This window comes from Macaca thibetana, chromosome 1 (genome assembly GCF_024542745.1).
Source record: "Macaca thibetana thibetana isolate TM-01 chromosome 1, ASM2454274v1, whole genome shotgun sequence".
In the NCBI taxonomy this organism is placed as follows: domain Eukaryota; kingdom Metazoa; phylum Chordata; class Mammalia; order Primates; family Cercopithecidae; genus Macaca; species Macaca thibetana.
Genome location: NC_065578.1, coordinates 38,217,311 through 38,241,889, shown reverse-complemented (window position 1 = coordinate 38,241,889; position 24,579 = coordinate 38,217,311). Strand labels below are relative to the sequence as shown.

The window sequence follows — 24,579 nt, the reverse complement described above, 5'->3', positions numbered from 1 at the left end:
CCACTTTACCGTTAGAAACTTTTTATATTATGATCACAAGCCACCTGATCCCTTGGCTTTCCAATCTGATACCTGATTCATGCCATGGCCGTGCCTCATGAAGGAATTCCAGGAGTGAAACACCAGACCAGAATTTCACTCCTGAGGGTCAGGACTTTAGGACTGCTGGAATGTGCCCAGTAAAGACGTGGGGGTGTCTAGGCAGCTGAAAGCCTCCTCACGGGAATTAAGGACAACTGCTGAACCCTGGGTTATGGATTTAAAAATAAACCTCAGTGACCCGCATGCCTTAAGAATCATTTGGGAAAGAATGTTCCTGAATCCAGCAACTATGTGCCCACTGGGGTGAACTACAGAGAGGGAAAAAGAGAAAAAATGCTTTTACTACCCCTTTCAAGGAGTATGATAGGACAAAAAGACAAAGGAAATCCAAAATTGGCTTCCCCAAGAGCGAAGACTTACAAACTACCTGTATTTCTATATTTCTTATATTTTAAGGTTTCAGGAACGGTGTTAGTACATGTGCACTGTCTGTGAGGTACTAAGATTATGTTCGGTATGTAAAAGAATGCAAACCACCATGGCACCTGTATACCTATGTAACAAACCTGCAAGTTCTGCACATGTATCCAAGAACTTAAAGTAAAATTTAACTAAAAAAAAAAAAAAAAAGAATGTTGAAAAGGAAAATTACAATGTAACTGTAAGGTAGCACACTGGCTAACCTTTATGGGCTTACTGAGGACACAAATATAACCTCATACTCCTCTCCTGGAATTTGTAAGGAGAAGACAATGGGTAATAAAGATTTCCCTGACAGCCTAGATTCTGTGGAAATCACCCTCTCGGTGATCCCATTTCTCAACTTGATTGAAATAACTACCACCCAGATTCTTGGAAATTGCCATTTTACTTATTCAATGGGGAGCTTTATTGCCATGGCAGTGCAGCTTTCATAGCTACAGGATTTCAGCATTATGCTCACCCAAATGATTCTTAAAATATAAGAGTCACTGAGAAAGGCCTAAGGGTACTTCAGAAAGCAATGGCTTTCCCATTCACCACAGCTTCTGGTATAGATGGCAAACGAAATAGTACCTGGAGCAAAACTGAGATGTTTCCCAGTTACCTCTTGGAGCTGACTCTCTGAAAGATGGTTATATTATCAATGCCAAGCAATTAGGTATGAAGATTACAGTTCTACCTTCCTCTATGAACACAAATATGCCTGCCCCCACCATCATCCCTCTCTCCATTCGCAATAACATTTATGAATGATATGTGGAGTGGCTCCTGGACCCCTCTCTGATGTTCCCTTTTTGCACAGCAAAATGATGACAGCCAGGGACTGATGATGCGGTTATTTGCACATTAGGCATCAATCTGGAAAACTCCTATAGAAACACTAGTTAGACTGGGCACGGTGGCTCACGCCTGTAATGCCAGCACTTTGGGAGGCTGAGGCGGGCGGATCACCTGAGGTCAGGAGTTTGAAACCAGCCTGACCAACATGGACAAACCCCGTGTCTACTAAAAATACAAAATTAGCTGGGCGTGGTGGCATATGCCTGTAATCCCAGCTACTTAGGAGGCTGAGGCAGGAAAATTGCTTGAACCTGGGAGGCGGGGGTTGTGGTGAACCGAGATTGCGCCTCCAGTCTGGGCAACAAGAGCGAAACTACGTCTCAAAAACAAATAAATAAAAATCTCCCTTTTCTCAAATGTCTAGTCTGATGACAGCGATTCCCAGTCCTTAGGCCCCAACATAGCTCTAAGGTCTCTAGACTATCTCAAGAGATGCTACGTAATTCTCAAATATACCTTTGAAACCTAACTAATTTTAACCCTCTTAAAGTTTATATTACTTAGCATTTTTGTTAAAGGAAGAAACTGTAATAAAATTAAACAAAAGAAAAGAAGTTACAATTCAAGGATCTTACTAAAGATTACTCCTAGCCAAGGCTTCAACAGCAAGCAACGTGATTTGGAGGAAAGGCATTGAAGTGCACATCAGAACCCTGGGTCATGGTTTAAGCTTGTCAATAACTAGCTATATTACTTGGGCCAAGTAGCCTTTGTCTTCTCCAGGTGGGCTTAGTTCCTCATCTATCTTTTCATGACACTATGAATTTGGGATTGATCTAAAAACCTATTAAACATCTAGAGATAGAACCAGTGATGCTTAGTAAGTATAACAAGAATTCATATTTAACTCCTCAAGCATAAACAGAAATTTTCTACAGAAAAATGACCAAAATAGGGGGAAAAAGAAGGAAAGAAAGAGCCTCATATGCAAGGTATAAGAATCAAAAGTTAGAGGACCTATGAGGAGGAGAGTGGAAGCTATGATTACAGAATTTAAATGAAGAGGACTATTAGAAGTCTTCCCTTCCTACTCTCAATTCTCCTTTAAAGAATTCTGAACAATGAAAATAATTAAGAAATGGGACAAGCAAACACACAAATAAGCATTCTGGGTAAGAGAAGAATTGCTGTGTGCTATAAAATGGATTTAGAAGAAGAAAATGAGGATTTTTTTTTTTTTTTTTGGAGACAGAGTCTCACTCTGCCACTCAGACTGGAGTACAGAGGTGTGATCTCGGCTCACTGCAATCTCTGTCTCCCGGGTTCAAGTGATTCTCCTGCATCAGCCTCCCGAGAAGCTGGGATTACAGGTGCCTGACACCACACCCGGCCTTTTTTTTTTTTTTTTTTTTTTTTATTTTATTTTATTTTTTTTATTTTTTATTTTTTTATTTTTTATTTTTTTAGAAGGAGTCTCGCTTTGTCACCCAGGCTGGAGTGCAGTGGCGCGATCTCAGCTCACTGCAAGTTCTGCCTCCCGGGTTCACGCCATTCTCCTGCCTCAGCCTCCGGAGTAGCTGAGACTACGGGCGCCCGCCATCACACCCGGCTATTTTTATTTTTATTTTTTTTTGTATTTTTAGTAGAGACTGGGTTTCACTGTGTTTGCCAGAATGGTCTTGATCTCCTGACCTCGTGATCCACCCTCCTTGGCCTCCCAAAGTGCTGGGATTACAGGTGTGAGCCACCACGCCTGGCCACACCCAGCTAATTTTTGTATTTTTAGTAGAGACAGGGTTTCACCATGCTGGCCAGGCTGGTCTCAAACTCCTGGCCTCAAGCGATCCGCCTGCCTCAGCCTCCCAAAGTGCTGGAATTATAGGCATGAGCCACTGTCCCCCCACAGTGAGGATTTTTAAAAGGGAAGAAGAAATTAGAAAAACAGAAAGCAGACAAGAAGGATAAAATACAATCACAACACACTTGCATTTATGCAGACTTGACTAGGAAGAGAAAAATAATTTAAATAGTTCAAAAGTTTGCTCACAATTCCACTCAATGAGATTTTACACCAAAGGGAAGTTATTTACCAGGGTGAACATGAGAAGAGAGGACTTGAATCTGAGACTTGAGCATGTCTCAGTCCAGTATGCCTCTTCACACTGTGAGCATTCTGAATGCTGAATATGATTCTGGTTTTTGAGAATACTTATTTTTTCATATAAAATTTCTCCTAATTACAGGCCAACTATTTCATATGGTATTCCAACTCTGTCGTGGCATATACACAAAACCATGTTTATATACTTTGATTTCTGGGTCATTTGAGATATTTTTCCATGATAATTTTGATTATTTGGTATCTTCACTGTATGTGTAAACTTTACAACCTAACCTCCTGCAGGAATTAAGATGAGATTTTACTTTGCAAGGGAAGGATGGAGCGAGGTAGGGGAGGGAGAAGGCAGCCAAGAAAGTCCTTCCTAAAAACTAAAGACAATACAGAAAAGGGCAAGAAAGACACAAAAATCTAAAATTCTGTGCCACTTCCTTAGCCACTCCCAGCAATTTGGGGAAGGAGGTGGCAGTTTATAAAACAAACAGCCCAGAGGCTTAAGGCAGGTCATTCTGTACATCTCTTACTATGGCCAGGGAAATGCAGTGGCCAGGCACTTGCCCAGAGCCTCCACTAGTGACATTCTCCAGACCTGGTAGTAGAGTCACTGGGACCAGCCCCAGCCCTGAGGGTTTCCCCTTTTCCTACTAAGATGTTTGTTGCTTCTTTTACTACTGTAAATTTGGAGGACCAGGAGCCCCTTCTCCATACCTTGGTTCAAGCTTTCCTAGGGCACAAGAAACATCACTACTCTCAGACAAAGACTAAAAGTAGACAACCCAACCCCCGCCCTTGCTTTTGGCAAAGAGTAAGTTCTTCATGATGAAACCGATTCCCTTGCTGACATTCAATTAAGACGACACTGGGCCTCTAAGATGAGTCCACACAGAGAATAAATCTTTCCCTTTACCTCTGACTGATAAAAAGTTCATGCCTAATGGGAATGTCTGCTTCCTTTTCATTCTATAAAGAAAAAGCCCTGACTCTGCTAACCCTAGAAAGCCACATTTGGAATTACTAATCAGAAAAATAAAGCTACACTCAGCGTTTGCCATAGGCAATAGTAGTAATATTTACTGGGATGAGCTCTTACTATGTGCCAGGCACTGTTCTAAGTATTTTTCACATATTAACTCATTCAATTCTCATTATAACCCTATGAAAATATAATCTCCAGTTTATAGTTGCAAAATCTCAATTTTTGTAATCTCCATTTTATAGTTGCAAAACTCTAGCCTAAAGAGAAAAGTTAGGTAACATGCCCCAAATCATACTAAGTGATAGAGTGTGATTCAAGGTCAGATCAGTACAGCAGGTCCTTTGGGAACTACTATTTTGGGTAGATTTCATAAAAGTAGGAAGAAAGAAAGGCTAATAGAAGCAATGACCAAAATTTGGATAGATTTTGTTGCTGTGGTTCATCTCTGCACAAATGTGTGGTAAAGCACGATTAAGTCTCTCTTAGTTCTATTTAGCTATCATTCCTTCCCTTACACCCCTTAAATATACAACACCTTCAGAGGCTCTGAAGTCTTCCCACAGCAGCTTAAGAAAAAAAAAAAAAGAGAGAGCGAGAGAAGGCAGCCTTAATCAAAAGCCCTTTTCTTCTGGCAAACAAAAGGCCTTGGTATTTCCACAGACAGACTAGTTATTCTTAACCCTAACCAAAGATTCTTTGGCAGAGAAAGAAATATGAAAATGTTAGGCTTATGGGAATGGCCTGTGCTTTGGGCTTTTGTATCCCACTCAGTAAAGCCAGCCTACTGAAAAACAAACACAGCCGCCCCTCAGTAACTCTGGGCCTTCAGTTAACATCAGGGTTTGGGTCTAGAGAGAGAAATAACAGAGTCTCTACTCCTGATTGTCTAACCCTCTTCCCTCCCGGCCCAGAGGGGACTATTCAACAGTTTTTCAAATACACTAGAAAAATACATCTGAAGATACAGACACAGAACAATCAAATTCTGACAGTGAAGGAAATGCAACAAGTGGTAGGTGGAAGAGGACAGAGATCAGGCCTAATCCCTGAACTCTCTCACTAGCCTCTCTGCTTCTTACTCCAATTCTACAGGTTTGACATTTTCCTAAGTGAATGTTTAAGATCTAGCAATTGTTTCCAGTGTTTTCCTTTTTTTTTTTTTTTTTGAGATGGAGTCGAGGCTCTGTTGCCAGGCTGGAGTTCAGTGGCGCAATCTCAGCTCACTGCACCCTCTGCCTCCTGGGTTCAAGCGATTTCCCTCCCAAATAGCTGGGACTATAGGCATGCGCCACCACACCCAGCTAATTTTTTGCATTTTTGTAGAGACTTCACCATGTTGGCCAGGATGGTCTCACCTCCTGACCTTGTGATCCGCCCGCTTCAGCCTCCCAAAGTGCTGGGATTATAGGCAGAGCCACTGCGCCCGGCCTCCAGTGCTTTTTCTACTCCACACTGGGTTTTGTAAGCAGAGTGTGTGGCCCTGAATGGCCCTAAGTGGTCTTTATTTTCCTAGCAAAGTAGAGAGAAATTAAGACTATTCTGTTAAATGGGTCAGTAAGAACAAAAATGGGAGGAGGGCTGTCCGCCAGAAAGCAAGAAGGCCCCAGAAGCACTAATCACAAGTATATCTGGGCTAACTCAGAATCTGTGACATTCCAACTTCACCCCTTGCATGAACACAGTAACGTTACTATAATAAAGTCCCTGAAGCTTTTATACTCACTCAGTAAGCACCTTCTCCTTGCTGCCTTGCCCAGGATATAGTGAACAAAACTAAGAGAGCACAGGCCTGATGGCTCATCTCCTAGCAGCCAGGACTCTATTAGAGTGGTGAACAAGAATAGCCACGCATGAAAAGTGGCAGCCTGGCCTGGAAATCCCCAGAGTGAGCAGACAAATTAATGTGTGATTAGTATCTATAATGGTACCAAATCTTGAGGCATTAAACCATGAGGTAATAAGGCCCCACACGGCTCTGGCCTCTGGATCCTCTCTGATTACTCTGGAAGTAGGTCCTAGTCTCGTTCCCAGGCAGCTATGAAAGGCCCAGGGAGTGAAAGGCACTGTTTAGCCAAGTTCAACCCATGAGCAAGTTTCAAATGTCTGGCATATAGTAGGCTCTCAAATAATTGTTGAATGAGTAAATAAATAAAACATTTAATCTTCAACTGCTATAATCAATTATTTCCTATAGCCAAAGGGATAGACGGAGTATCAGAGAATTCTAGGCAGAGGGGAAAAAAACTTTTCCCTGCCACTCCCTGAAGATCATGGTCTTATTTTGCAAAGAATAACGCTCCCTTCTATATAAAATTCATTAATTGACTGTCCTCCCACAGAGCTGGATAACAGTCCACACTACCCTAAATCAAGCACAATGGCTCTTCTGCAGCTGATGTGCAACATTCAGAGTCCCCTGAAAGATGGCAGAGCACACTCAGGGAGGTGTCCACTGTAGCATTTCAAAAAATAATAGCAACTTGAAACAATCCAAATATTCAACAATAAAGGAATGGCTAAATGAAGCCATTATCAACAAGATAACTTAAAATTATAATGTCTGTAAGTAAACACTTAAAAAATCCTTACAGTGTTACATGGAAAAGGCATGTAACTATGTGCATATGCTAAGTGAAAGAAGCCAGAGACAAAAGGCCACATGACTAAATTTATATAAAATATCCAGAATGAGCAAATCCAGGGCAGGCAAGTCACAAAGCTGATTAGTGGTTGCCAGGGGTTGGAGGGAAGGGGAATGACTGCTTAATGGATTTCCATTTGGGATCATGAAAAAGTTCTGGAATTCAATAGTCATGGTGCTTGTACAATATTGTGAATGTACTTAATGTCAGTGAACTGTACACTTTAAAGTACTTACAATGATCAATTTTTTGTCATGTGTATTTTACCACAATAAAATAAATTGGATTGGGAGAAAAATACACACACACACACACAAACAGAAAGATTACAATTATGTAAAAGTAAATATGGACCAGAAAGGAACACAAGACAAGTCCCAACATCTGTTAAATTAAAATGGGACTTCATTGCTGTTGGACAACAAATAACATCATGAAAGGAAGATAAAAAAGTCAGAAGCTTAAAGCCAGCCCTACAGTCACAATCACAAGCCCGCAAACAAGTGCCTACCAAGTGGGGAACAAGTTACATAGCTCACCAGGCGCCAGAACAGCAGGTGTGTGTGCTATGGCGTGAGGGAAAGAGGTCTCAGGCCTTCCTCAGCCCAGTCCTCTAATCCCCCTTAAAAACATTCCCTAGGGCAAAGAAACCATCTGTTTCAACAAAGCCTAGAGCCCTAGAAGCATTTTAACTCCTTCACTGCTGTCTTCCCACTGAAGGGCTTCATCCAATATTAAGTGCTTTTCTTTTCAAAAATGCCTCTAAATGATAGAATATAAGCTCTACAAGGGAAAGGACTTTGCTTTATTTACTGGTATATCCCTAATACCTGGGAATACATTTATATCAGTGGATATTCAATAAATTACTTGCTGAATGAATCCATTAAACACCTTTTTCCTATAATAGTCGTTTCATTGGTATCTTATTTTCTAAATTCTCCCTCTTCTTATCATTTGTCCTCAGAGTCCTGCCTGGCTTCCACAAATTCAGCTGACCAACAAATATTTGTCTAGTGTCTGCTTCTGTACAGTATAACCTGTCTCGTTACTCTGTTATTTATTGCTGGGATCCCAGTGCAGAACACAGCACACATGGTAGGTGCTCATATACATTTGTTGAATGAAAGAGTGATTGGCTTTGGCCACCACATTTTGTAAGTGCTCTGTAAGGAGCATTTAAACTTGGGTAGGCATGAGTGAGGCACCGTGGGAATAATAGAAATGTCTATAAAACAGTTCTCTCAAAAAAGCTTACAATTTCAATAGATAGATAAAACTAGCTTGGGAAAGTGATACATCAACTTGGACTACAATAATCAGAGAAGTCTTCATCAGAAGAAAGACTTCAGGTGAAACTTGAAGGAATAGATAGATTTCAGTTAAGTATAAAGAACAAGGGCATTCCAGGTAAGAAAACTAAAGGGCAAGGAAAGGCCGGGCGCGGTGGCTCACGCCTATAATCTCTCATGCCTGTGGGAGGCAGAGGCGGGTGGATCACGAGGTCAGGAGATTGAGCCAATCCTGTCTAACACAGTGAAACCCTGTCTCTACTAAAAAATAAAAAATAAAAAAATTAGCTGGGCATGGTGGCGGGTGCCTGTAGTCCCAGCTACTCGGGAGGCTGAGGCAGGAGAATGGCGTGAACCCAGGAGGCAGAGCTTGCAGTGAGCCAAGATCATGCCACTGCACTCCAGCCTGGGCAACAGAGTGAGACTCCAGTCAAAAAAGAAAGAAAAGAAAGAAAAGAAAGAAAAGAAAAGAAAAGAAAAGAAAAGAAAAGAAAAAAGGAGAGAGAATGAATGAGAGAGGATAAGACACAATGAGGAACAGGGTTTGTGTGGAGCTGAAGGTGTGTTCTAGGAAATTACATGAGATAAGCCTGGTTAAGTAGGAAGGGGATGAAAGCATAAAATGTTTTTTTGTTTTTGTTTTTGTCTTTTTTTTAAGACAGGGTCTTGCTCTGTCCCCAAGCTACAGTGCAGTGACAGGGTCATGGCTCACTGCAGCCTGAACCTTCTGGGCTCAAGCAATCCTCCCACCTCATCCTCCTGAGTAGCTGGGACTACAGGTACACACCATCAGGTCTGGCTACTTTAAAAAAAAATTTTTTTTTCTTGTAGAGACACAGTCTCCATATGTTGCCTAGCCTGGTCTCAGACTCCTGACCTCAAGTAATCCTTCTGTCTCAGCCTCCGAAAGTGCTGGGATTACAGGCATGAGCCACCACGTCCAGCTCATAAAAGGTCTTTTTAACAAATCTGGACTTTCAGTAATAGGAAATACTAGGCAAGTAACTGCTACTTCAGTGTTAACTGAAGAGAGAAACAGGACACAGAAAACAAAATATCAGGCAGTTGCTGTAATTCAGGCACAAGGTGATGAGTGACTGGACTAGAGTCATGGCATAGAGAATGGGGAGAAAAAGACAAATTTAAGAGAAATTCTGAAGAACAAAAGAACTCAATGACATTGAAAATGGGGGTTGATGAAGACAAAAGAGTTACAGACATCTGCAAGGTTTCTAATCTCAGAGACTGGAAGAACGTGAGCTCAACTGTCAAAAAATATGGACTTGGATAGAAAAGCCAAATTTAAGCTTGGTTTGAAAATACTGAGTTTGGGCTGGGCACAGTGGCTCATAGCTGTAATCCCAGCACTTTACGAGGCCAAGGGGATGGATCGCTTGAGCCCGGGAGTTTGAGACCAGCCTGGACAACATACGGAGACCCCCATCTCTACAATCAACCAATCAATCAAGCAATAAGAAAATTTACTTATACTACTCTGTTTAATCCTCATAATTTTATATGGAAGATATTATTATCCCCATTTTACAGATGAAAAAACTGAGGCTCAGAAAAAGTGAGTAACTTGCCCCAGGTCACTCAGCTGATAAATGTAGAAACATAGATTTGAGCCAGGCGCGCTGGCTCACGCCTGTAATCCCAGCTCTCAGGGAGGCAGAGGCGAGAGGATAGTTTGAGCCCAGGAGTTCAAGACCTACCTGGGCAATATAGCGAGACCCCGTTCTCCACACACACACACACACAAACAACAACATAGATTTGAACCCAGCCCTGCCTGGATCCAAAGTCCATGTTCTTCCCACTTCACTACACTGCCTTACCCCTTAGAAAACTGCCAGTTAAGAGTCAGAAGAAGGAAAAGACCTAACAAAGCAGACAAACAGCAATCAGATAGGTAAAGGAAAACCATGAAATACTCTCATTGAAGTTAAAAGAAGAGAATATTTTAAACAGGCAGGGATGTAATCAGTTGTGTCCAATGCCAGCACTCCAACACAGAATGAATGAAGTTGGCACTTCAAATCTATCTGTAAAAAGTTTTGTAAAGATGGAGCCCCAGACCAGGGAGAGTAGACCAGAGATCTCAGAGGAAACAGAGGCCCTGTCCAGAGCTAAATGGGCTTCTCTCCTCTTATCACTGATAGACACCTGGGGCCACTACTCTTCAGACACTACACAGGCTTCATGCTGAAATGCATCACCTGACCAGTCCCAGGAAATACCAACCCAAACACAAAGCACTGCACAACATAAGGGTTAAGTTGAACTTGAGCTGTGGGGGTAAAGTGGATCTCCACTTCCAGCTAGCATTCAACATAAAATATTTCTAAAAACCAAATTCTCTCTCTTTTTTTTTTTTTTTTTTTTAATTTATTAAACGGAGTCTCGCCCTGTTGCCCAGGCTGCAGTGCAGTGATGCGATCTCAGCTCACTGCAACCTCCAACACCCGGGCTCAAGCAATTCTCTTGCCTCAGCCTCCCGAGTAGCTGAGATTATAGGTGCCTGTCACCACACCTGGCTTTTTTTTTTTTTTTTTTTTTTTTTTGAGACGGAGTTTTGCTCTTGTTGCCCAGGTTGGAGTGCAACGGCACGATCTCAGCTCACAGCAACCTCCCCACCTCCCGGCTTCAAGCGATTCTCCTGCCTCAGCCTCCTGAGTAGCTGGGATTACAGGCATGCGCCACCACACGAGGCTAATTTTGTATTTTTAGTAGAGACAGGGTTTCTTCTTGTTGGTCAGGCTGGTCTCAAACTCCTGACCTCAGGTGATCCGCCCGCCTCGGCCTCCCAAAGTGCTGGGATTACAGCCATGAGCCACTGCATCCAGCCCAAATTCTCTTTTAGAAAGATTACACAACCCTGGCCAGGCACGGTGGCTCACGCCTGTAATCCCAGCACTTTGGGAGGCCAAGGCGGGTGGATCATCCAAGGTCGGGAGTTCAAGACCAGCCTGGCCAACATGGCAAGAGCCTGTCTCTATTAAAAATACAAAAATTAGCTGGATTAGCTGGGCCTGGTGGCAGGCACCTGTAATCCCAGCTACTCGGGAGGCTGAGGCAGGAGAATCGCTTGAGCCCGGGAGGTGGAGGTTGCAGTGAGCCACAATTGTGCCATTGCACACCAGCCTGGGCAACAAGAGGGAAACTGTCAAAAAGAAAAAGAAAAAAGAAAGATTTAACATCCCTGCTTTTTACTTCTCTCACCTCTTTGCATCCTAAACAAACTAAAATCAGGACATACTTACTGACTTAGCTATATCCTCACTTCCCTGTAAATGATCCCTATAAATGATCTTTCACACTGCTGCCAGTTATCTCTCCCCACCCTACCTCTCAAAAAATACCCACCCTAGTTGTTTATGTCATTCCTCTGCCTTAAAAGTATCTAATGCTGGCTGGGCACAGTGGCTCATGCCTGTAATCCCAGCACTTTGGGAGGCCAAAGCAGGTGGATCACCTGAGGTCAGGAGTTCGAGACCAGCCTAGGCAACATGGTAAAACCCCGTCTCTACTAAAAATACAAAAAAAATCAGCCAGCTGTGGTGGCGGGCAAATCCCAGCTACTTGGGAGGCTGAGGCAGGAGAATTGCTTGAACCCGGGAGGCGGAAGTTGCAGTGAGCTGAGATCACGCCATTGCACTCCAGTCTGGCCAGTAAGAGCGAAATTCCGTCTCAAATGAATGAATGAATGAATGAATGAATATCTAGTGCTGGTAGGGCATGGTGGCTCACACCTGTAATCCCAGCACTTTGGGAGGCCAAGGTTGGCAGATCACCTGAGGTCAGTAGTTCAAGATCAGCCTGGGCAACATGGTGAAACCCCGTCTCTACTAAAAATACAAAAATCAGCCCAGCATGGTGGCACACACCTGTAATCCCAGCTACTCAGGAGGCTGATGCAGGAGAATCACTGAACCTGGGAGGCAGAGGTTGCAGTGAGCAGAGATCATGCCATTGTATCCCAGCCTAGGTGACAGAGCAAGACTCCATCTCAAAAAAAAAAAAAAAAAAAAATCTAATGCCCTCTACAGTCTCCCCACTAGACTATATAGGACTGATAATCCCTGAAAGACAGGGACTATCAATAATCTTTGTATCCTGTCAGAAAGTTCTCAATGAAAGGAAGGAGATGGAGACTTCCAGTAAATGCAACAGGAAACATGGAACATGATCAAGGAGTGAGGCAATTAAGTTGGTAACAAATTGTAAAAGGTGATCTTCCAAATCAAAGGATTTCAAACCAAGAAGTCTAAAAAGTTCCTGCCATTCCAAAATGAGCAAGAGATGCTATTTAACTGGTATTTATTGAAAGTACCATCCCCACAGTTGATACAATGAATAATCGACATAAAAGTAGTATTATCAGCCTGGGGTTTCTCCAACAACCAAAAGAAACCGCAGGAGCATAGTGAGGATGAGGGCCTTAACCTTTCAATATTAATGCCTACTTGATAAGAAAACAAAAGCAAGGATGAGGGGAAAATGATACTGTATATTTGTTAGCTATACAGGCTCACTCTTTGAGAAATAGGGATAGTATAACAACCATCTCCAGTTGTAACAAAAAAATAGACTGACCCCACACACTGCAAAACAGCAGCAACTGAAAACAACCCCAAAGTGAGTTTGTGCTGATGACCCTCTCTAGCCCAGTGACATGCAGTAAGCCTAAAAAGTACACAATTAAGGAGAGAAAAAACTTTAACAGAACAAAACTATCAACTAGCCAAATAAGCACATGGTCTACTAGGTGCCTAGTGCTGTAAAAGGTGTTGACAGGCCTCACCCCAGAAGCATGCAGACTTCCAGATTCCCTGCAGTGGAGAGAATCGCCCTTTTATGACAGCTTTGCTTAAGGGCTCTGGGAATGGGAGAGGCAGACAGTTCTCACTATGAAGGACGTAAGCCTGTCAGTGACTCAAGCCATTTTCCACTATCCTAACTGCAGCAGAGACTTTCTCATTGGCACCCTACACATCAAGTCCTACACATGTGCCTTCTCTCAGTCCTCCAGCTAATCTCCAAACATCCCCAGTCTATCATCAGCTAGAAAACCTCACGTTGTCTGCTCCAGGATGTCAACTCCAAGTCAGAAACAAGGATGTACTCTCATCAAGTCTATAATTCTACTCTAAGGCTATCAGTCCCACGTAACAGAAGCTGATTTGCACTTGGCTGCAATACACTGATTTAAAACACAGCACCAGTTCTGGTTCTTCCAGAGGCAGAAATCTACCAAAGCAGAGGTGCTGACACAGTAAAATTTGTCAACCTATTTTATCAAATTAAGCTGGCCCAATTTATTACCTAGGTGCTAGCTCAGTAACAGCAGGAAAACAAAGAAAACCTCAATCTGGTACCAATCTAGGGTTCCAATGTGGGATTTCTGTACAATATGGATGGTCATTTTTGCTACTGCAGTTTCCCAGTCAACATTAATGGGTCTCTTACCACCACAAGAGAAAAGGGTACTAGGGTTGGAAGGATCAATGAAGCTATTTAAATGCCTAGAGTTGCTGTGAGAAAAGCTTCAGAGTAAAGCAGTGCAGTGATACGATGATGACATGATGGGAGCTGCTGACTAAGTGAGAAGGCCACTTGGCACCTGTTCCACCATGAAATTAACTGGATAATAAAACATCTGAGCCACCCAGCCACTAAGCCTGAAGACAGGGCTATCCCTAGAGGACAAGAGGCCAAGAGCTATCAGAGAGGTATTCAGTGTTATAGGTATCCTCTTCTTACACTCAGTAGCTTTTAAAAGTGAAATAAAATTAAAAGCCAACATCCAGAGCTTTGAATATATGTATTAACACCCAGTAATTCCACTTGTGGAAATCCATCCTTTAAAAAAATCAGAAATGCACAGAAAAATTTATTTACAAGGATGGTCATTATCATAGCAGTGAAAAATTAGAAGAAATGTACATGCCCCACTACTGGAGTATGTTAAATGAACGTTCCATTTGATGGAATTCCATAAAGCTGTAAAAAATCATGATGTAGGGCCGGGCGCGGTGGCTCAAGCCTGTAATCCCAGCACTTTGGGAGGCCGAGACGGGCGGATCACGAGGTCAGAAGATCGAGACCATCCTGGCTAACACGGTGAAACCCCGTCTCTACTAAAAATACAAGAAAATTAGCCGGGCGAGGTGGCGGGCGCCTGTAGTCCCAGCTACTCGGGAGGCTGAGGCAGGAGAATGGCGTGAACCCGGGAGGCGGAGCTTGCAGTGAGCCGAGATCGCGCCACTGCACTCCAGCCTGGGGCACAGAGCAAGACTCCGTCTCAAAAAAAAAAAAAAAAAAAAAAAAAAAAAAAAAAAAAAAATCATGATGTAGATAGATAAAGGTATAAAGAATGCTCACAAAATAAAGAAAATAAAGAGCAAGATAGAAAACTACAACAACAGATATATATAAAAGCAACATTATATACATATGGATAGAGAAAAGATGATGGAAATACAGCAAAATATGAGTCTAGTAATTTGTAGGATTTCGGTGATTTTATTAGTTTATTTTCCCCTGCTTTCTATAAGGACAATATAGTCCATCATTTAACATCAGAAAAACAGTCAAAAGTCTTTTTTCCAAGCCAAGTTGAAGACAGGAAAAAAGCACTCCCCCTTAAAAAAAGAATTCACTCTCTGAGGGTATATGTTGGGGTGTGAGAGCTTGTCCTGATTGACTGTATGTGGTAACAGGGGACAGGCTTCTCAGCAGGCAGACTAAGTGGCTGTCCCAAGTAAAGCTCTAAGATAATGAGAAACATGATCTGACAAATGTATCAGAACTAAGAGAACCAAAAAGGACCATGTTCTTTCTCAGTAGTCACCTTTTTCTACTTATTCAACAATACTGCCACTGTTCAAAATACCTGAAACCCCTCATCTGGAACCAGCTACAGACTAGTAGTACCATCTTTCCAATGTTTTCAATAGTAGTACATTTTCACTCTTTGAGATTGGGTTTAATTTTGTCTTGGGTAATATCATCTTTTGACCAAAAATTAGGTATGATTATAAAATGACTATGGAGTTTCTTTTCTTTTCTTTTTTTTGAGACAGTCTTGCTCTGTCACCCAGGCTGGAGTGCAGGGGCATGATCTCAGCTCACTGCAGCCTCCGCCTCTTGGGTTCAAGTAATTTTCCTGCCTCAGCCTCCTGAATAGCTGGGACTACAGGCACGCACCACCACACTCGGCTAATTTTTGCATTTTTAGTAGAGATGGGATTTCACCATGTTGGCCAGGATGGTCTGGATCTCCTGACCTCGTGATCCGCCAGCCTCTGCCTCCCAAAGTGCTGGGATTACAGGCGTGAGCTACCACGCCTGGCCGACTATGGAGTTTCTTATGAGGGTCATAACCTGGCACTGAAGAGAAAACCCACAAAAACATGCTTAAATAAAAATATGCAGCATGGGCACCATTGTTAGAATATTTTTTTAACCTCCTATGTTGACTACTGAAGGACATTTAAATATATGAATTTAGTTCAATTCAATTCCCCAAATATTCTTTTTATGCTTACTATGTGCCAGGCACTATGCTAGGTGAAGGAGACTCAAGGATAAATGAGACACAGTTCCCGCCTTTAGAAACAGTATAGCTAACATCTATCAGGCTCCTAGTCTGCATCAGATGTTATATTCACTATTTCATTTAATCCTCACAACATCTTGTAAAGTAAATTCTATCATCCCCTTTCTTACAAATGAAAAAACTGAAGCCTAAGAAAGTTACAGAAAACTTGACCAAGAAGTAAAGACTAGCAGGAAAATCAAATGTTTAATAAAATAACTAAAACATAATGTGGGCCGGGCGCGGTGGCTCAAGCCTGTAATCCCAGCACTTTGGGAGGCCGAGACGGGTGGATCACGAGGTCAGGAGATCGAGACCAACCTGCTGAACATGGTGAAACCCCGTCTCTACTAAAAAATACAAAAAACTAGCCGGGCGAGGTGGTGGCGCCTGTAGTCCCAGCTACTCGGGAGGCTGAGGCAGGAGAATGGCGTGAACCTGGGAGGCGGAGCTTGCAGTGAGCTGAGATCCGGCCACTGCAACTCCAGCCCCGGAGACAGAGCGAGACTCCGTCTCAAAAAAAAAAGAAAAAAAAAAAACAAAAAAAAACATAATGTGATATGCTCTAAAATAAGTATGTTTAAAGTGCCATGACAACATAGCTGAGGGAGAGAGAATAATTCTACTGGGAATACAAAAACAAAAACAAAACTTAGGGAGGGAAAATGAGACTCGAGCTAGGCATTGAAAGATGAGCAGAAATTTGGTACAAAGAGAAGAAAATAATGGGATTCCAGGCAGAGGGAATAAGACAGTATATGCAAAGGAAGAGAAGGGTAAAATTACATAGGTATGTTGGGGTATATATGTTTTTGTTTTTGTTTTTTAATCTATCTATTTACTTAAGCGACAGGGGCCGGGCGCAGTGGCTCATGCCTGTAATCCCAGCACTTTGGGAGGCCAAGGCGGGAAGATCACTTGAGGTCAGGAGTTTGAGACCAGCCTGGCCAACATGGCGAAACCCCATCTCTACTAAAAATACAAAAAATTAGCCAGGCACAGGGGCACATGCCTGCAATCTCAGCTACTCAGGAGGCTGAGGTACAAGAATGGCTTGAATCCAGGAGGCGGAGATTGAAAAAAAAACAAACAAAAAAAAACAGGGCGTACTCTGTCACCCAGGCTGGAGTACAGTGGCATGATCATAGCTCGCTGCAGCCTCGAAACTCCCAGCTGAAGTAATCCTCCCACCTCAGCCTGCTGAGTAGCTGAAACTGAAACTTAGGCACACACTACCATGCCTGGCTAATTTTTGTGTTGTTTATTTGTTTTTAGAGATAGGGTTTTGCTACTGCTGCCCAGGATGGTCTCAAACTCCTAGGCTCCTAGGCTCAACTGATCCTCCTGCCTCAGCTTCCCAAAGCACTGGGATTACAGTCATGAGACACTGCACCTGGCCATTATACTTCTGTTTTAAAAGTCAGTTATCTCATAGTCCTATCACAAATTTTTCTTAGTCAAGGCTAGTGAACCACTTTCTCATCACTCTACTTCACCTACCTCTATGCCTCCCTAATTAATCCCTAATTACCTACTTATCCCGGTCATGGCACAGGTCTGGACTCTGCCAAAAAGCAGGACTTGGGTCAATAGTTCAACCTGTCATACCCACGAGAGAGGTCCATCTGGGCAGAAATCACCCCAATAACTAAAGTTTTTGGCAGGCTCGAAAAATATAAGTTAAAGCCCTCCAGAAAAAGCACCAGCAGTGGAAAATATTGCACCCCAATCCTGGCATCAAAACACCAATAATTCATAGGAATTTGGGGATTGGAACTTCAAAAACTTGTACAATGTCTCTATTCTCCCACTGGATTCCCTTCAACAGTTGCCCACTAGATGGAGGAATGTCTACAAGCTGAACCATGCCAAGAAAAGCAAAGTCAGTAACTAAATGAACAGGGGAATCAGCCCTTCTGGAATACACAAAGATATTAGGTGAAAAGAAGGGAAGTAACCATTTGCCATAATTAGGGGGCACAGTGGGTGAAACTCAACCCACAGGAGGATTTGACAAAGGCAATGGTTTGTATCTAACTCTCTGTCTGGCAGCCCAGAATTGGGGGAATAGTTGTCTAAGACCTTTAGCAACATTCCAAAAAATAGTAAGGACTAAACCAAAAGAACTACAAGACCTCTTTCCAGGAACTTCTCCCACCTGAAAAAGACTCAGGTTGAGGGAGCAAAGAAGAGTTTAAATCTGATCCTTTCTTTGAGCGAACAAGAGAAACTGCTATATATTGTATGTTTTATGCTATAAAGACTATTATACAGCATATATAAGTGAATGAAGCAAACAATAGTGAATGAGAGATTAGAAAACAGAACTCCATTCAAGGTGAGTAGTAGTGTGGAGAGAAAAGATCTATTGCCTTCACTCTAAAGCACCATACTACTGCTCTTTCTCAGAGACAAAGGTGCATTTTACACATATGCTTGATCAGATGTGGGTATTCTTCCCTTCTTCACATAGTCTCTAGCACCAGACAGCAGCACTGTTCTCACTCCAGACTCTGGGGCTCTTTGCTGTGTTATTTGGGTTCTGTACCTCTAAGATGAACTCGGAGTGATCCTTCCACCTCAGCTTCCCAAGTAGTTAAGGCTACAGGTGCATACCACCACGCCCAGCTAATTTTTTAACATTTCTATAGAGATGGGGGGGGGTCTCATTATGTTGACCAGGCTGGTCTAGAACTCCTGGGCTCAAGGGACCCTCTCACCTCAGCCTCCCAAAGTGTTCGGATTATGAGTGCGAGCCACCATGCCTGACCTGTATATCCCTTTATAGCATACAAAGCTCTCCATATATATTTCTTAGAACCAGAGGTCTTCAACAGATAATGAAAGAAAGTAAAACATCTATATACCCTGGCAAGAAGGGAGTACAGATCTCCTACCCACACCCTGTCTGCCACTTTCCTCATCCCTGAAAAAACCCAGCTTACTCCTTTCCTCCCTCTACCTCCTCCCACTCTCTACACACCCCATGGTTGCTCTGGGTCCAGAATCCTAACTACTGATGAAAGAAAAATGGTTTGAGCACCCTCCTCTGCAAATGGAAATAAAACCGCTTATTAATTAGAGATGGGAAAGTAAAAAGATTTCATTCATTTTTTTTTTTGTTAATATCCAAAAAGAGTCCTACATCACATCTGAGTACATTCTTCTCATGTCTGGTCAGTGAAGAATTTGCCAATGATGCAAAGAAAACACTATTTTCTTTAAATATTACTTTAATAAAAAGCTGCCTCTTTCAAAGTCATTGTTTTACCCTTTACAAAGGCTTACTTTACAAAGGGCTTACAAATAGCCCATCAACCTGCATTCCTCCCTCCACCCTCCTCCCCACTCCCAACTCCCGTTCTCTCCACATGGGACTCTGACTCACTGTAGATACAAGCAACTGGAAACCCTGGCCCAAGAAACCTAACTACACCTAGGTGAGGCTGCAGGGCCCTATGGCAAGAGCCCTCCACCCACACTGTCTGGCTACCTCAAAAAAAAACAGGGAGTGCCCTGAGCCCTCTGAGCTCAAGAATGCAGGGGACATTTCTTACTTGTCCATTCAAGCAAGACAACAGGCTGTTGCTGAAGTACCTAAGGAGATTCTCTCCTACTCACTTAGGATTGCATTTACAAACTCTATCCCTTCTGTTTAATTGCCTAAACGCATAAAAAATAGGGCCAGCTCAGAGCAGGAGGGCTTGACAGACCCTATACAACACACACCATAATAAGTGTTCACACGATCAGCAAGGACAAAGGGTAGGGAGCCTGAAGCCTTGTAATACCTCTAAGGTTGTTGAGTCCCTCCAGGAACTTCTGATACTTGTAAGCGTTCATGCCCGGCCCAGCTGCGTTGGTTCACTGGCTGAAAGTAGGCACCATGGCAGTGACAGCTGAGAAGTGAAAGCATGCAAACCGACTGATCTCTACTCCTGCTTCTACTAGCCCCCAAGAACTGGACTTTGACCACATTTACAAGTGACGTCACCAGAGAAGCTTCATTACATTACAGCCTTTTGAGAGCCCTCATTTGTTCCAGTGAGCGGAAATACCTCCCCAGGAGAGGCCAGCCCCTCCTTTGTGCAAACGAGCTATGGGACCACAACCGCCCCTGCCTATCATCTGCCACCTCATCTGCCACCTTCTCTCTAGACCCCAGCCCAGGCTCCACTGGGATTACTGCTACTCTTGCTTAAACTCTAGGGAAAGAAGCTTAAATGCTTTTCAGGACACCAGTCGGGGCTCATTTAATATTTGAGAAAATCTTTAAAGGGCCATGCTCACCACAAGAATGTCACCACAACAGGAGCTCTTGAGCAAATATTACATGGCAATGAGACAGGTTTTACAAAATAAACAATACTCTGCACCCTCCTTATAGCAGTCATGTTTATAGACTGGAATATAGCCACACAACAGAGGAGACACTGCCTATCAAGGCAGTTCAAGGCAGGGGGAGGGAAGAAGCAGAAACTGTCAAGCTCATTTCCTAAATGTTAAAAGCACAACCATTCATACAGGCCCCTCTCCACAGATAACAGAGAGAAAATGCAACCCAGATATCACCCACATGTGCCCAACTCCAGGACACTATTTCACTCAGATTTGTTTCGGGGTTGCTTTAATGTGTCAGTCACTACTGCAAATTTCTTTCTACTGTTGGCCTCAAAAAGATGACCATCCCAGGCCGGGCAGGGTGGCTCACGCCTGTAATCCAGCACTTTGGGAGGCCGAGGTGGGCGGATCACAAGGTCAGGAGATCGAGATCATCCTGGCTAACACGGTGAAACCCCATCTCTACTAAAAATACAAAAAATTAGCCGGGCATGATGGCAGGCACCTGTAGTCCCAGCTATTCGGGAGGCTGAGGCAGGAGAATGGCATGAACCCGGGAGGTGGAGGTTGCAGTGAGCGAGATCACCCTACTGCACTCCAACCTGGGCGACAGAGCGAGACTCCGTCTCAAAAAAAAAAAAAAAAAAAAAAAAAAAAAAAAAAAAAAATAGTCACAGGCTCTTAGGATAAGCTACCCATATTATAATTAAAGGGGGGAAATCCTGAAATTTCTTTTTTTTTTTTTTTTTTTTTTTTTTTTTTGATTTTTTTTTTTTTTTTTTTGAGACGGAGTCTTGCTCTGTCACCCAGGCTGGAGTGCAGTGGCCGGATCTCAGCTCACTGCAAGCTCCACCTCCCGGGTTCACGCCATTCTCCTGCCTCAGCCTCCCAAGTAGCTGGGACTACAGACGCCCGCCACCTCGCCCGGCTAGTTTTTTTGTATTTTTAGTAGAGACGGGGTTTCACCGTGTTAGCCAGGATGGTCTCGATCTCCTGACTTCGTGATCCGCCCGTCTCGGCCTCCCAAAGTGCTGGGATTACAGGCTTGAGCCACCGCGCCCGGCGGAAATCCTGAAATTTCTACAGCATCTTTGCTGTAAGGAACTCAAAATGGCTCATCTGCATTATTAGACTCATCTTTGAAAGTATTTTATGAAAATAATTGCTTTTCATTATCAGATAAGAAAACAGAGGTCCAGCCTGAGCAACATGGCAAAACCCCATCTCTACAAAAACTCCAAAAAATTAGCAGGGTGTGGTAGTACATTCCTGCAGTCCCAGCTACTTGGGGAGCCGAGGATGAAGGATCACTTGAACTTGGGAAGTTGAGGCTGCAGTGAGCCAAGATCACACCACTGCACTCTAGCCTGGGTGACAAAGTGAGACCCTGTCTCAAAAAAAGAAAAAGTAAATAGACAGAGGTTAAGTATCTGCCCAAAAGTCACACACTGTGCCAATGAGAAAGCATGGCAAGAAGCTATGTTCCCCAAATCTGAGCTTGAAAAATTCTTGTTCATCTTATCACAAAAGCCTTGGCATACTAGAAACTCAGGAGCTGTCAACTGAGTCAGATCCCCTGAACAATCCCTCATATGGGAAATACACCCACCCCACCCCTCACCAAGATTTGAAGTTTTTCAGACAACCTGGCTCACAGGATGCCACTGAGTGACCTAGGGAAGAGTTCACAGCATACCAAATACACTGCTCTGCAAAACTCCCAATTACAAAGGTTGGATGCAGGAGGAGAAACTGTGTAAGCAGCACTGTAAAAACAGAGAGAAAAGGGAGTATGCCCACTTAAAAAGATCAGGCTAAATAACTGTGACAGCTGCTAAGATAATGGAAAGGGGCTGGGTGTGGTGGCTCACGCCTGTAATCCCAATACTTTGGGAGGCTAAGGTGGGTGGATTGCTTGAGTCCAGAAGTTTGAGACCAGCCTGGGCAATACAGTGAGACCTCATCTCTATAAAAACTAAAAATGTTAACCAGGTGTGCTGTCCCATGGCTGTAGTCCCAGCTACTGGGGAGGCTGAGGTGGGAGGATCACTTGAGCCCAGGAAGTTGAGGCTACAGGGAGCTATGATTGCACCACTGCACTCCAGCCTGAGTGACGGAGCAAGATTCCAACTTAGAAAGAAAGAAAGAAAAAAAAAAAAGATAATGGAAAGGGAAGTAATAACCAACCCAAGCTTTTGTGCCTTCCAATGCTACTAGTCAGTCAACAGAACCAGCAAGGTACTACTTTGTGCAGATGTATTAGGAGTTATGTGGAAACACAAATACATGGTTCATTTTCTCAAAAAGCAACTTGATAGGCAAGATAAACAGGTTAAAAAGGAGTTTAGTGCTTAAAGAGCATAAATTAGACAGTAGGATATAGTAAAAAAGACAAATATGGACTCTTGTAGAGACAATACCAGGATTTCAGAGTCTATCTCAACTTTGCCACTAACTAGCTATATGAGGCAGGAGGCCCAAATTCTTTTTTTGTTGTTTTTGGGACAGGGTCTTGTTCTGTCACCCAGGCTGGAGTGTAGTGGTGCAATCTTGGCTCACCACAGCCTCGACCTCCCAGGCTCAAGTAATACTCCCACCTCAGCCCCCAAGTAGCTGGGACTACAGACACACGTCACCAGGCCCACGCCTTGCTAATTTTTGTATTTTTTGTAGAGACAGTGTTTCACCATGTCGCCCAGGCTGGTCTCGAACTTCCGGGCTCAAGTGATCATCCCGCCTTGGCTTCCCAAAGTGCTGGGATTATAGGCGTGAGCCACCATGCCAGGCCCCCAAATTCTTATAAAATACTAAGTCACAGGCCGGACATGATGGCTCACAACTGTAATCCCAGCACTTTGGGAGGCCGAAACAGGTGGATCACCTGAGGTCAGGAGTTCAAGACCAGCCTGGCCAACATGGTGAAACCCCATCTCTACTAAAAATACAAAACAATTAGCCGAACATGGTGGTGGACCCCTGTAATCCCAGCTATTTGAGAGGCTGAGGCAGGAGAATCACTTAAATCTGGGAGGCGGAGGTTGCAGTGAGCCGAGATTGTGCCATTACACTCCAGCCTGGGCAACAAGAGCAAAACTCCATCTTAAATAAATAAATAAATAAAATACTAAGTCTTAACTTTTTTTACATCATAAACTCCAGTGAGAATCTGATGAAAACTAAGGACACTTTTCCCTAGAAAAAGATATATATTTATCTACATACAAACTTTTGTTTACAAGTGGAGAAGTATCAAATGGACCTTAGCTAAAGAACTCCTGAACTGACCTTAAGACCTCTTCTGTGTCATGATCTGAAAGAAATTAGCATAGTACAATCTGAATTTAAGTGCTGAAAAGAGTAAGATGTAAAGGAATGATCAATCAGCTAAAGAAGAGCTGGTCCCTTTTGCTTTTTTGTAAGTCTGTTCAGAGACTCCTCCCACCTAAAGAAGGAAAGCAGACTAGACAACAGCAATCTAACAACAGGAACAACTGACTTAACCACTTGAACTAAGTGCATTTAAAAGACAACAGATGCTAGTTTGTCATTTCCTCTGTGTGTTTCACCATTAAAATTGTTTAATAACATTTATTAGATAAAAATTAAACAAAAACAAGGATGTTTGGAACTATGGAATGAGTGATGGTTCCAAAGAGGCTCTTGGGAAAGGAGAGTGGTGGTGCAATGGTCTGGCTCTAGTTGTATTCTTGGAGACCAGGGATCTTTTTTCAGAATCACAGCATTTCAAAGAATCATAGTTCAATACCTCTGTATGCCTTTCATGGCTATTCGTCTTTTATCCTCCAGTGGGTACCACAAAGGCAAACAGTGAGATGTAATCTTAGGTGGTAAGAGATTCTGCCCTAAGTTCCAGACACAGACAGGCAAATGTGAAAGACTTAGGATCTGGCAGACTAACAGGCATTCTTTGGCCAGCTGCTGACAAAGTGGAAAAAAAGCCCTTCTGTCTCCAACAGCCCTTACAAAGACACAGACACCTAAGAGCTGAGTGGAACTTGACTAAGTGCAGCCAGATCAGGAAGTCCAGACTACAGTGCATGACATATGGTCCTGAGGGCTTCTGAATCTACAGTGACAGGATAGCTGTTAAAAAAAAAAAAAAAAAAAAAAAAAAATTCCTTACCCTGCTCAGGGACAGAGCCCAGATGAGTCAGGTTCCAGATACTGCTCCTGAAACAGGGCAAGTCCGTCAGCAGACAGTTACAATCGAAGAGAAAGATCTTGACCAATGAGGCAAGAACAAGTCGTATCTTAGAGTTTCCATAGTTCCCCCAAAGCCCCCT

At 43.1% G+C, this 24,579-nt stretch overlaps 2 protein-coding genes across 4 annotated transcripts in view; one reads left to right on the top strand and one right to left on the bottom strand.

Annotated features, from left to right (window-relative positions):
* The window catches only part of MYCBP (MYC binding protein), a 657,065-nt gene that overhangs the window by 319,374 nt on the left and 313,112 nt on the right, over positions 1 to 24,579 (top strand). The gene's annotated exons all lie outside the window — the stretch shown is intronic.
* The window catches only part of MACF1 (microtubule actin crosslinking factor 1), a 387,658-nt gene that overhangs the window by 307,997 nt on the left and 55,082 nt on the right, over positions 1 to 24,579 (bottom strand). The window contains exon 1 of one of the 3 annotated variants that reach the window (XM_050797098.1): positions 19,726 to 20,768. The exons of the other annotated variants lie outside the window; for them this stretch is intronic. Within the exon in view, the coding sequence (XP_050653055.1) occupies positions 19,726 to 19,777 (52 nt within the window). The 5' untranslated portion in view covers positions 19,778 to 20,768. Of the gene's footprint in view, positions 1 to 19,725; positions 20,769 to 24,579 lie in introns of those variants that run through there. 3 annotated transcript variants of the gene reach the window in all.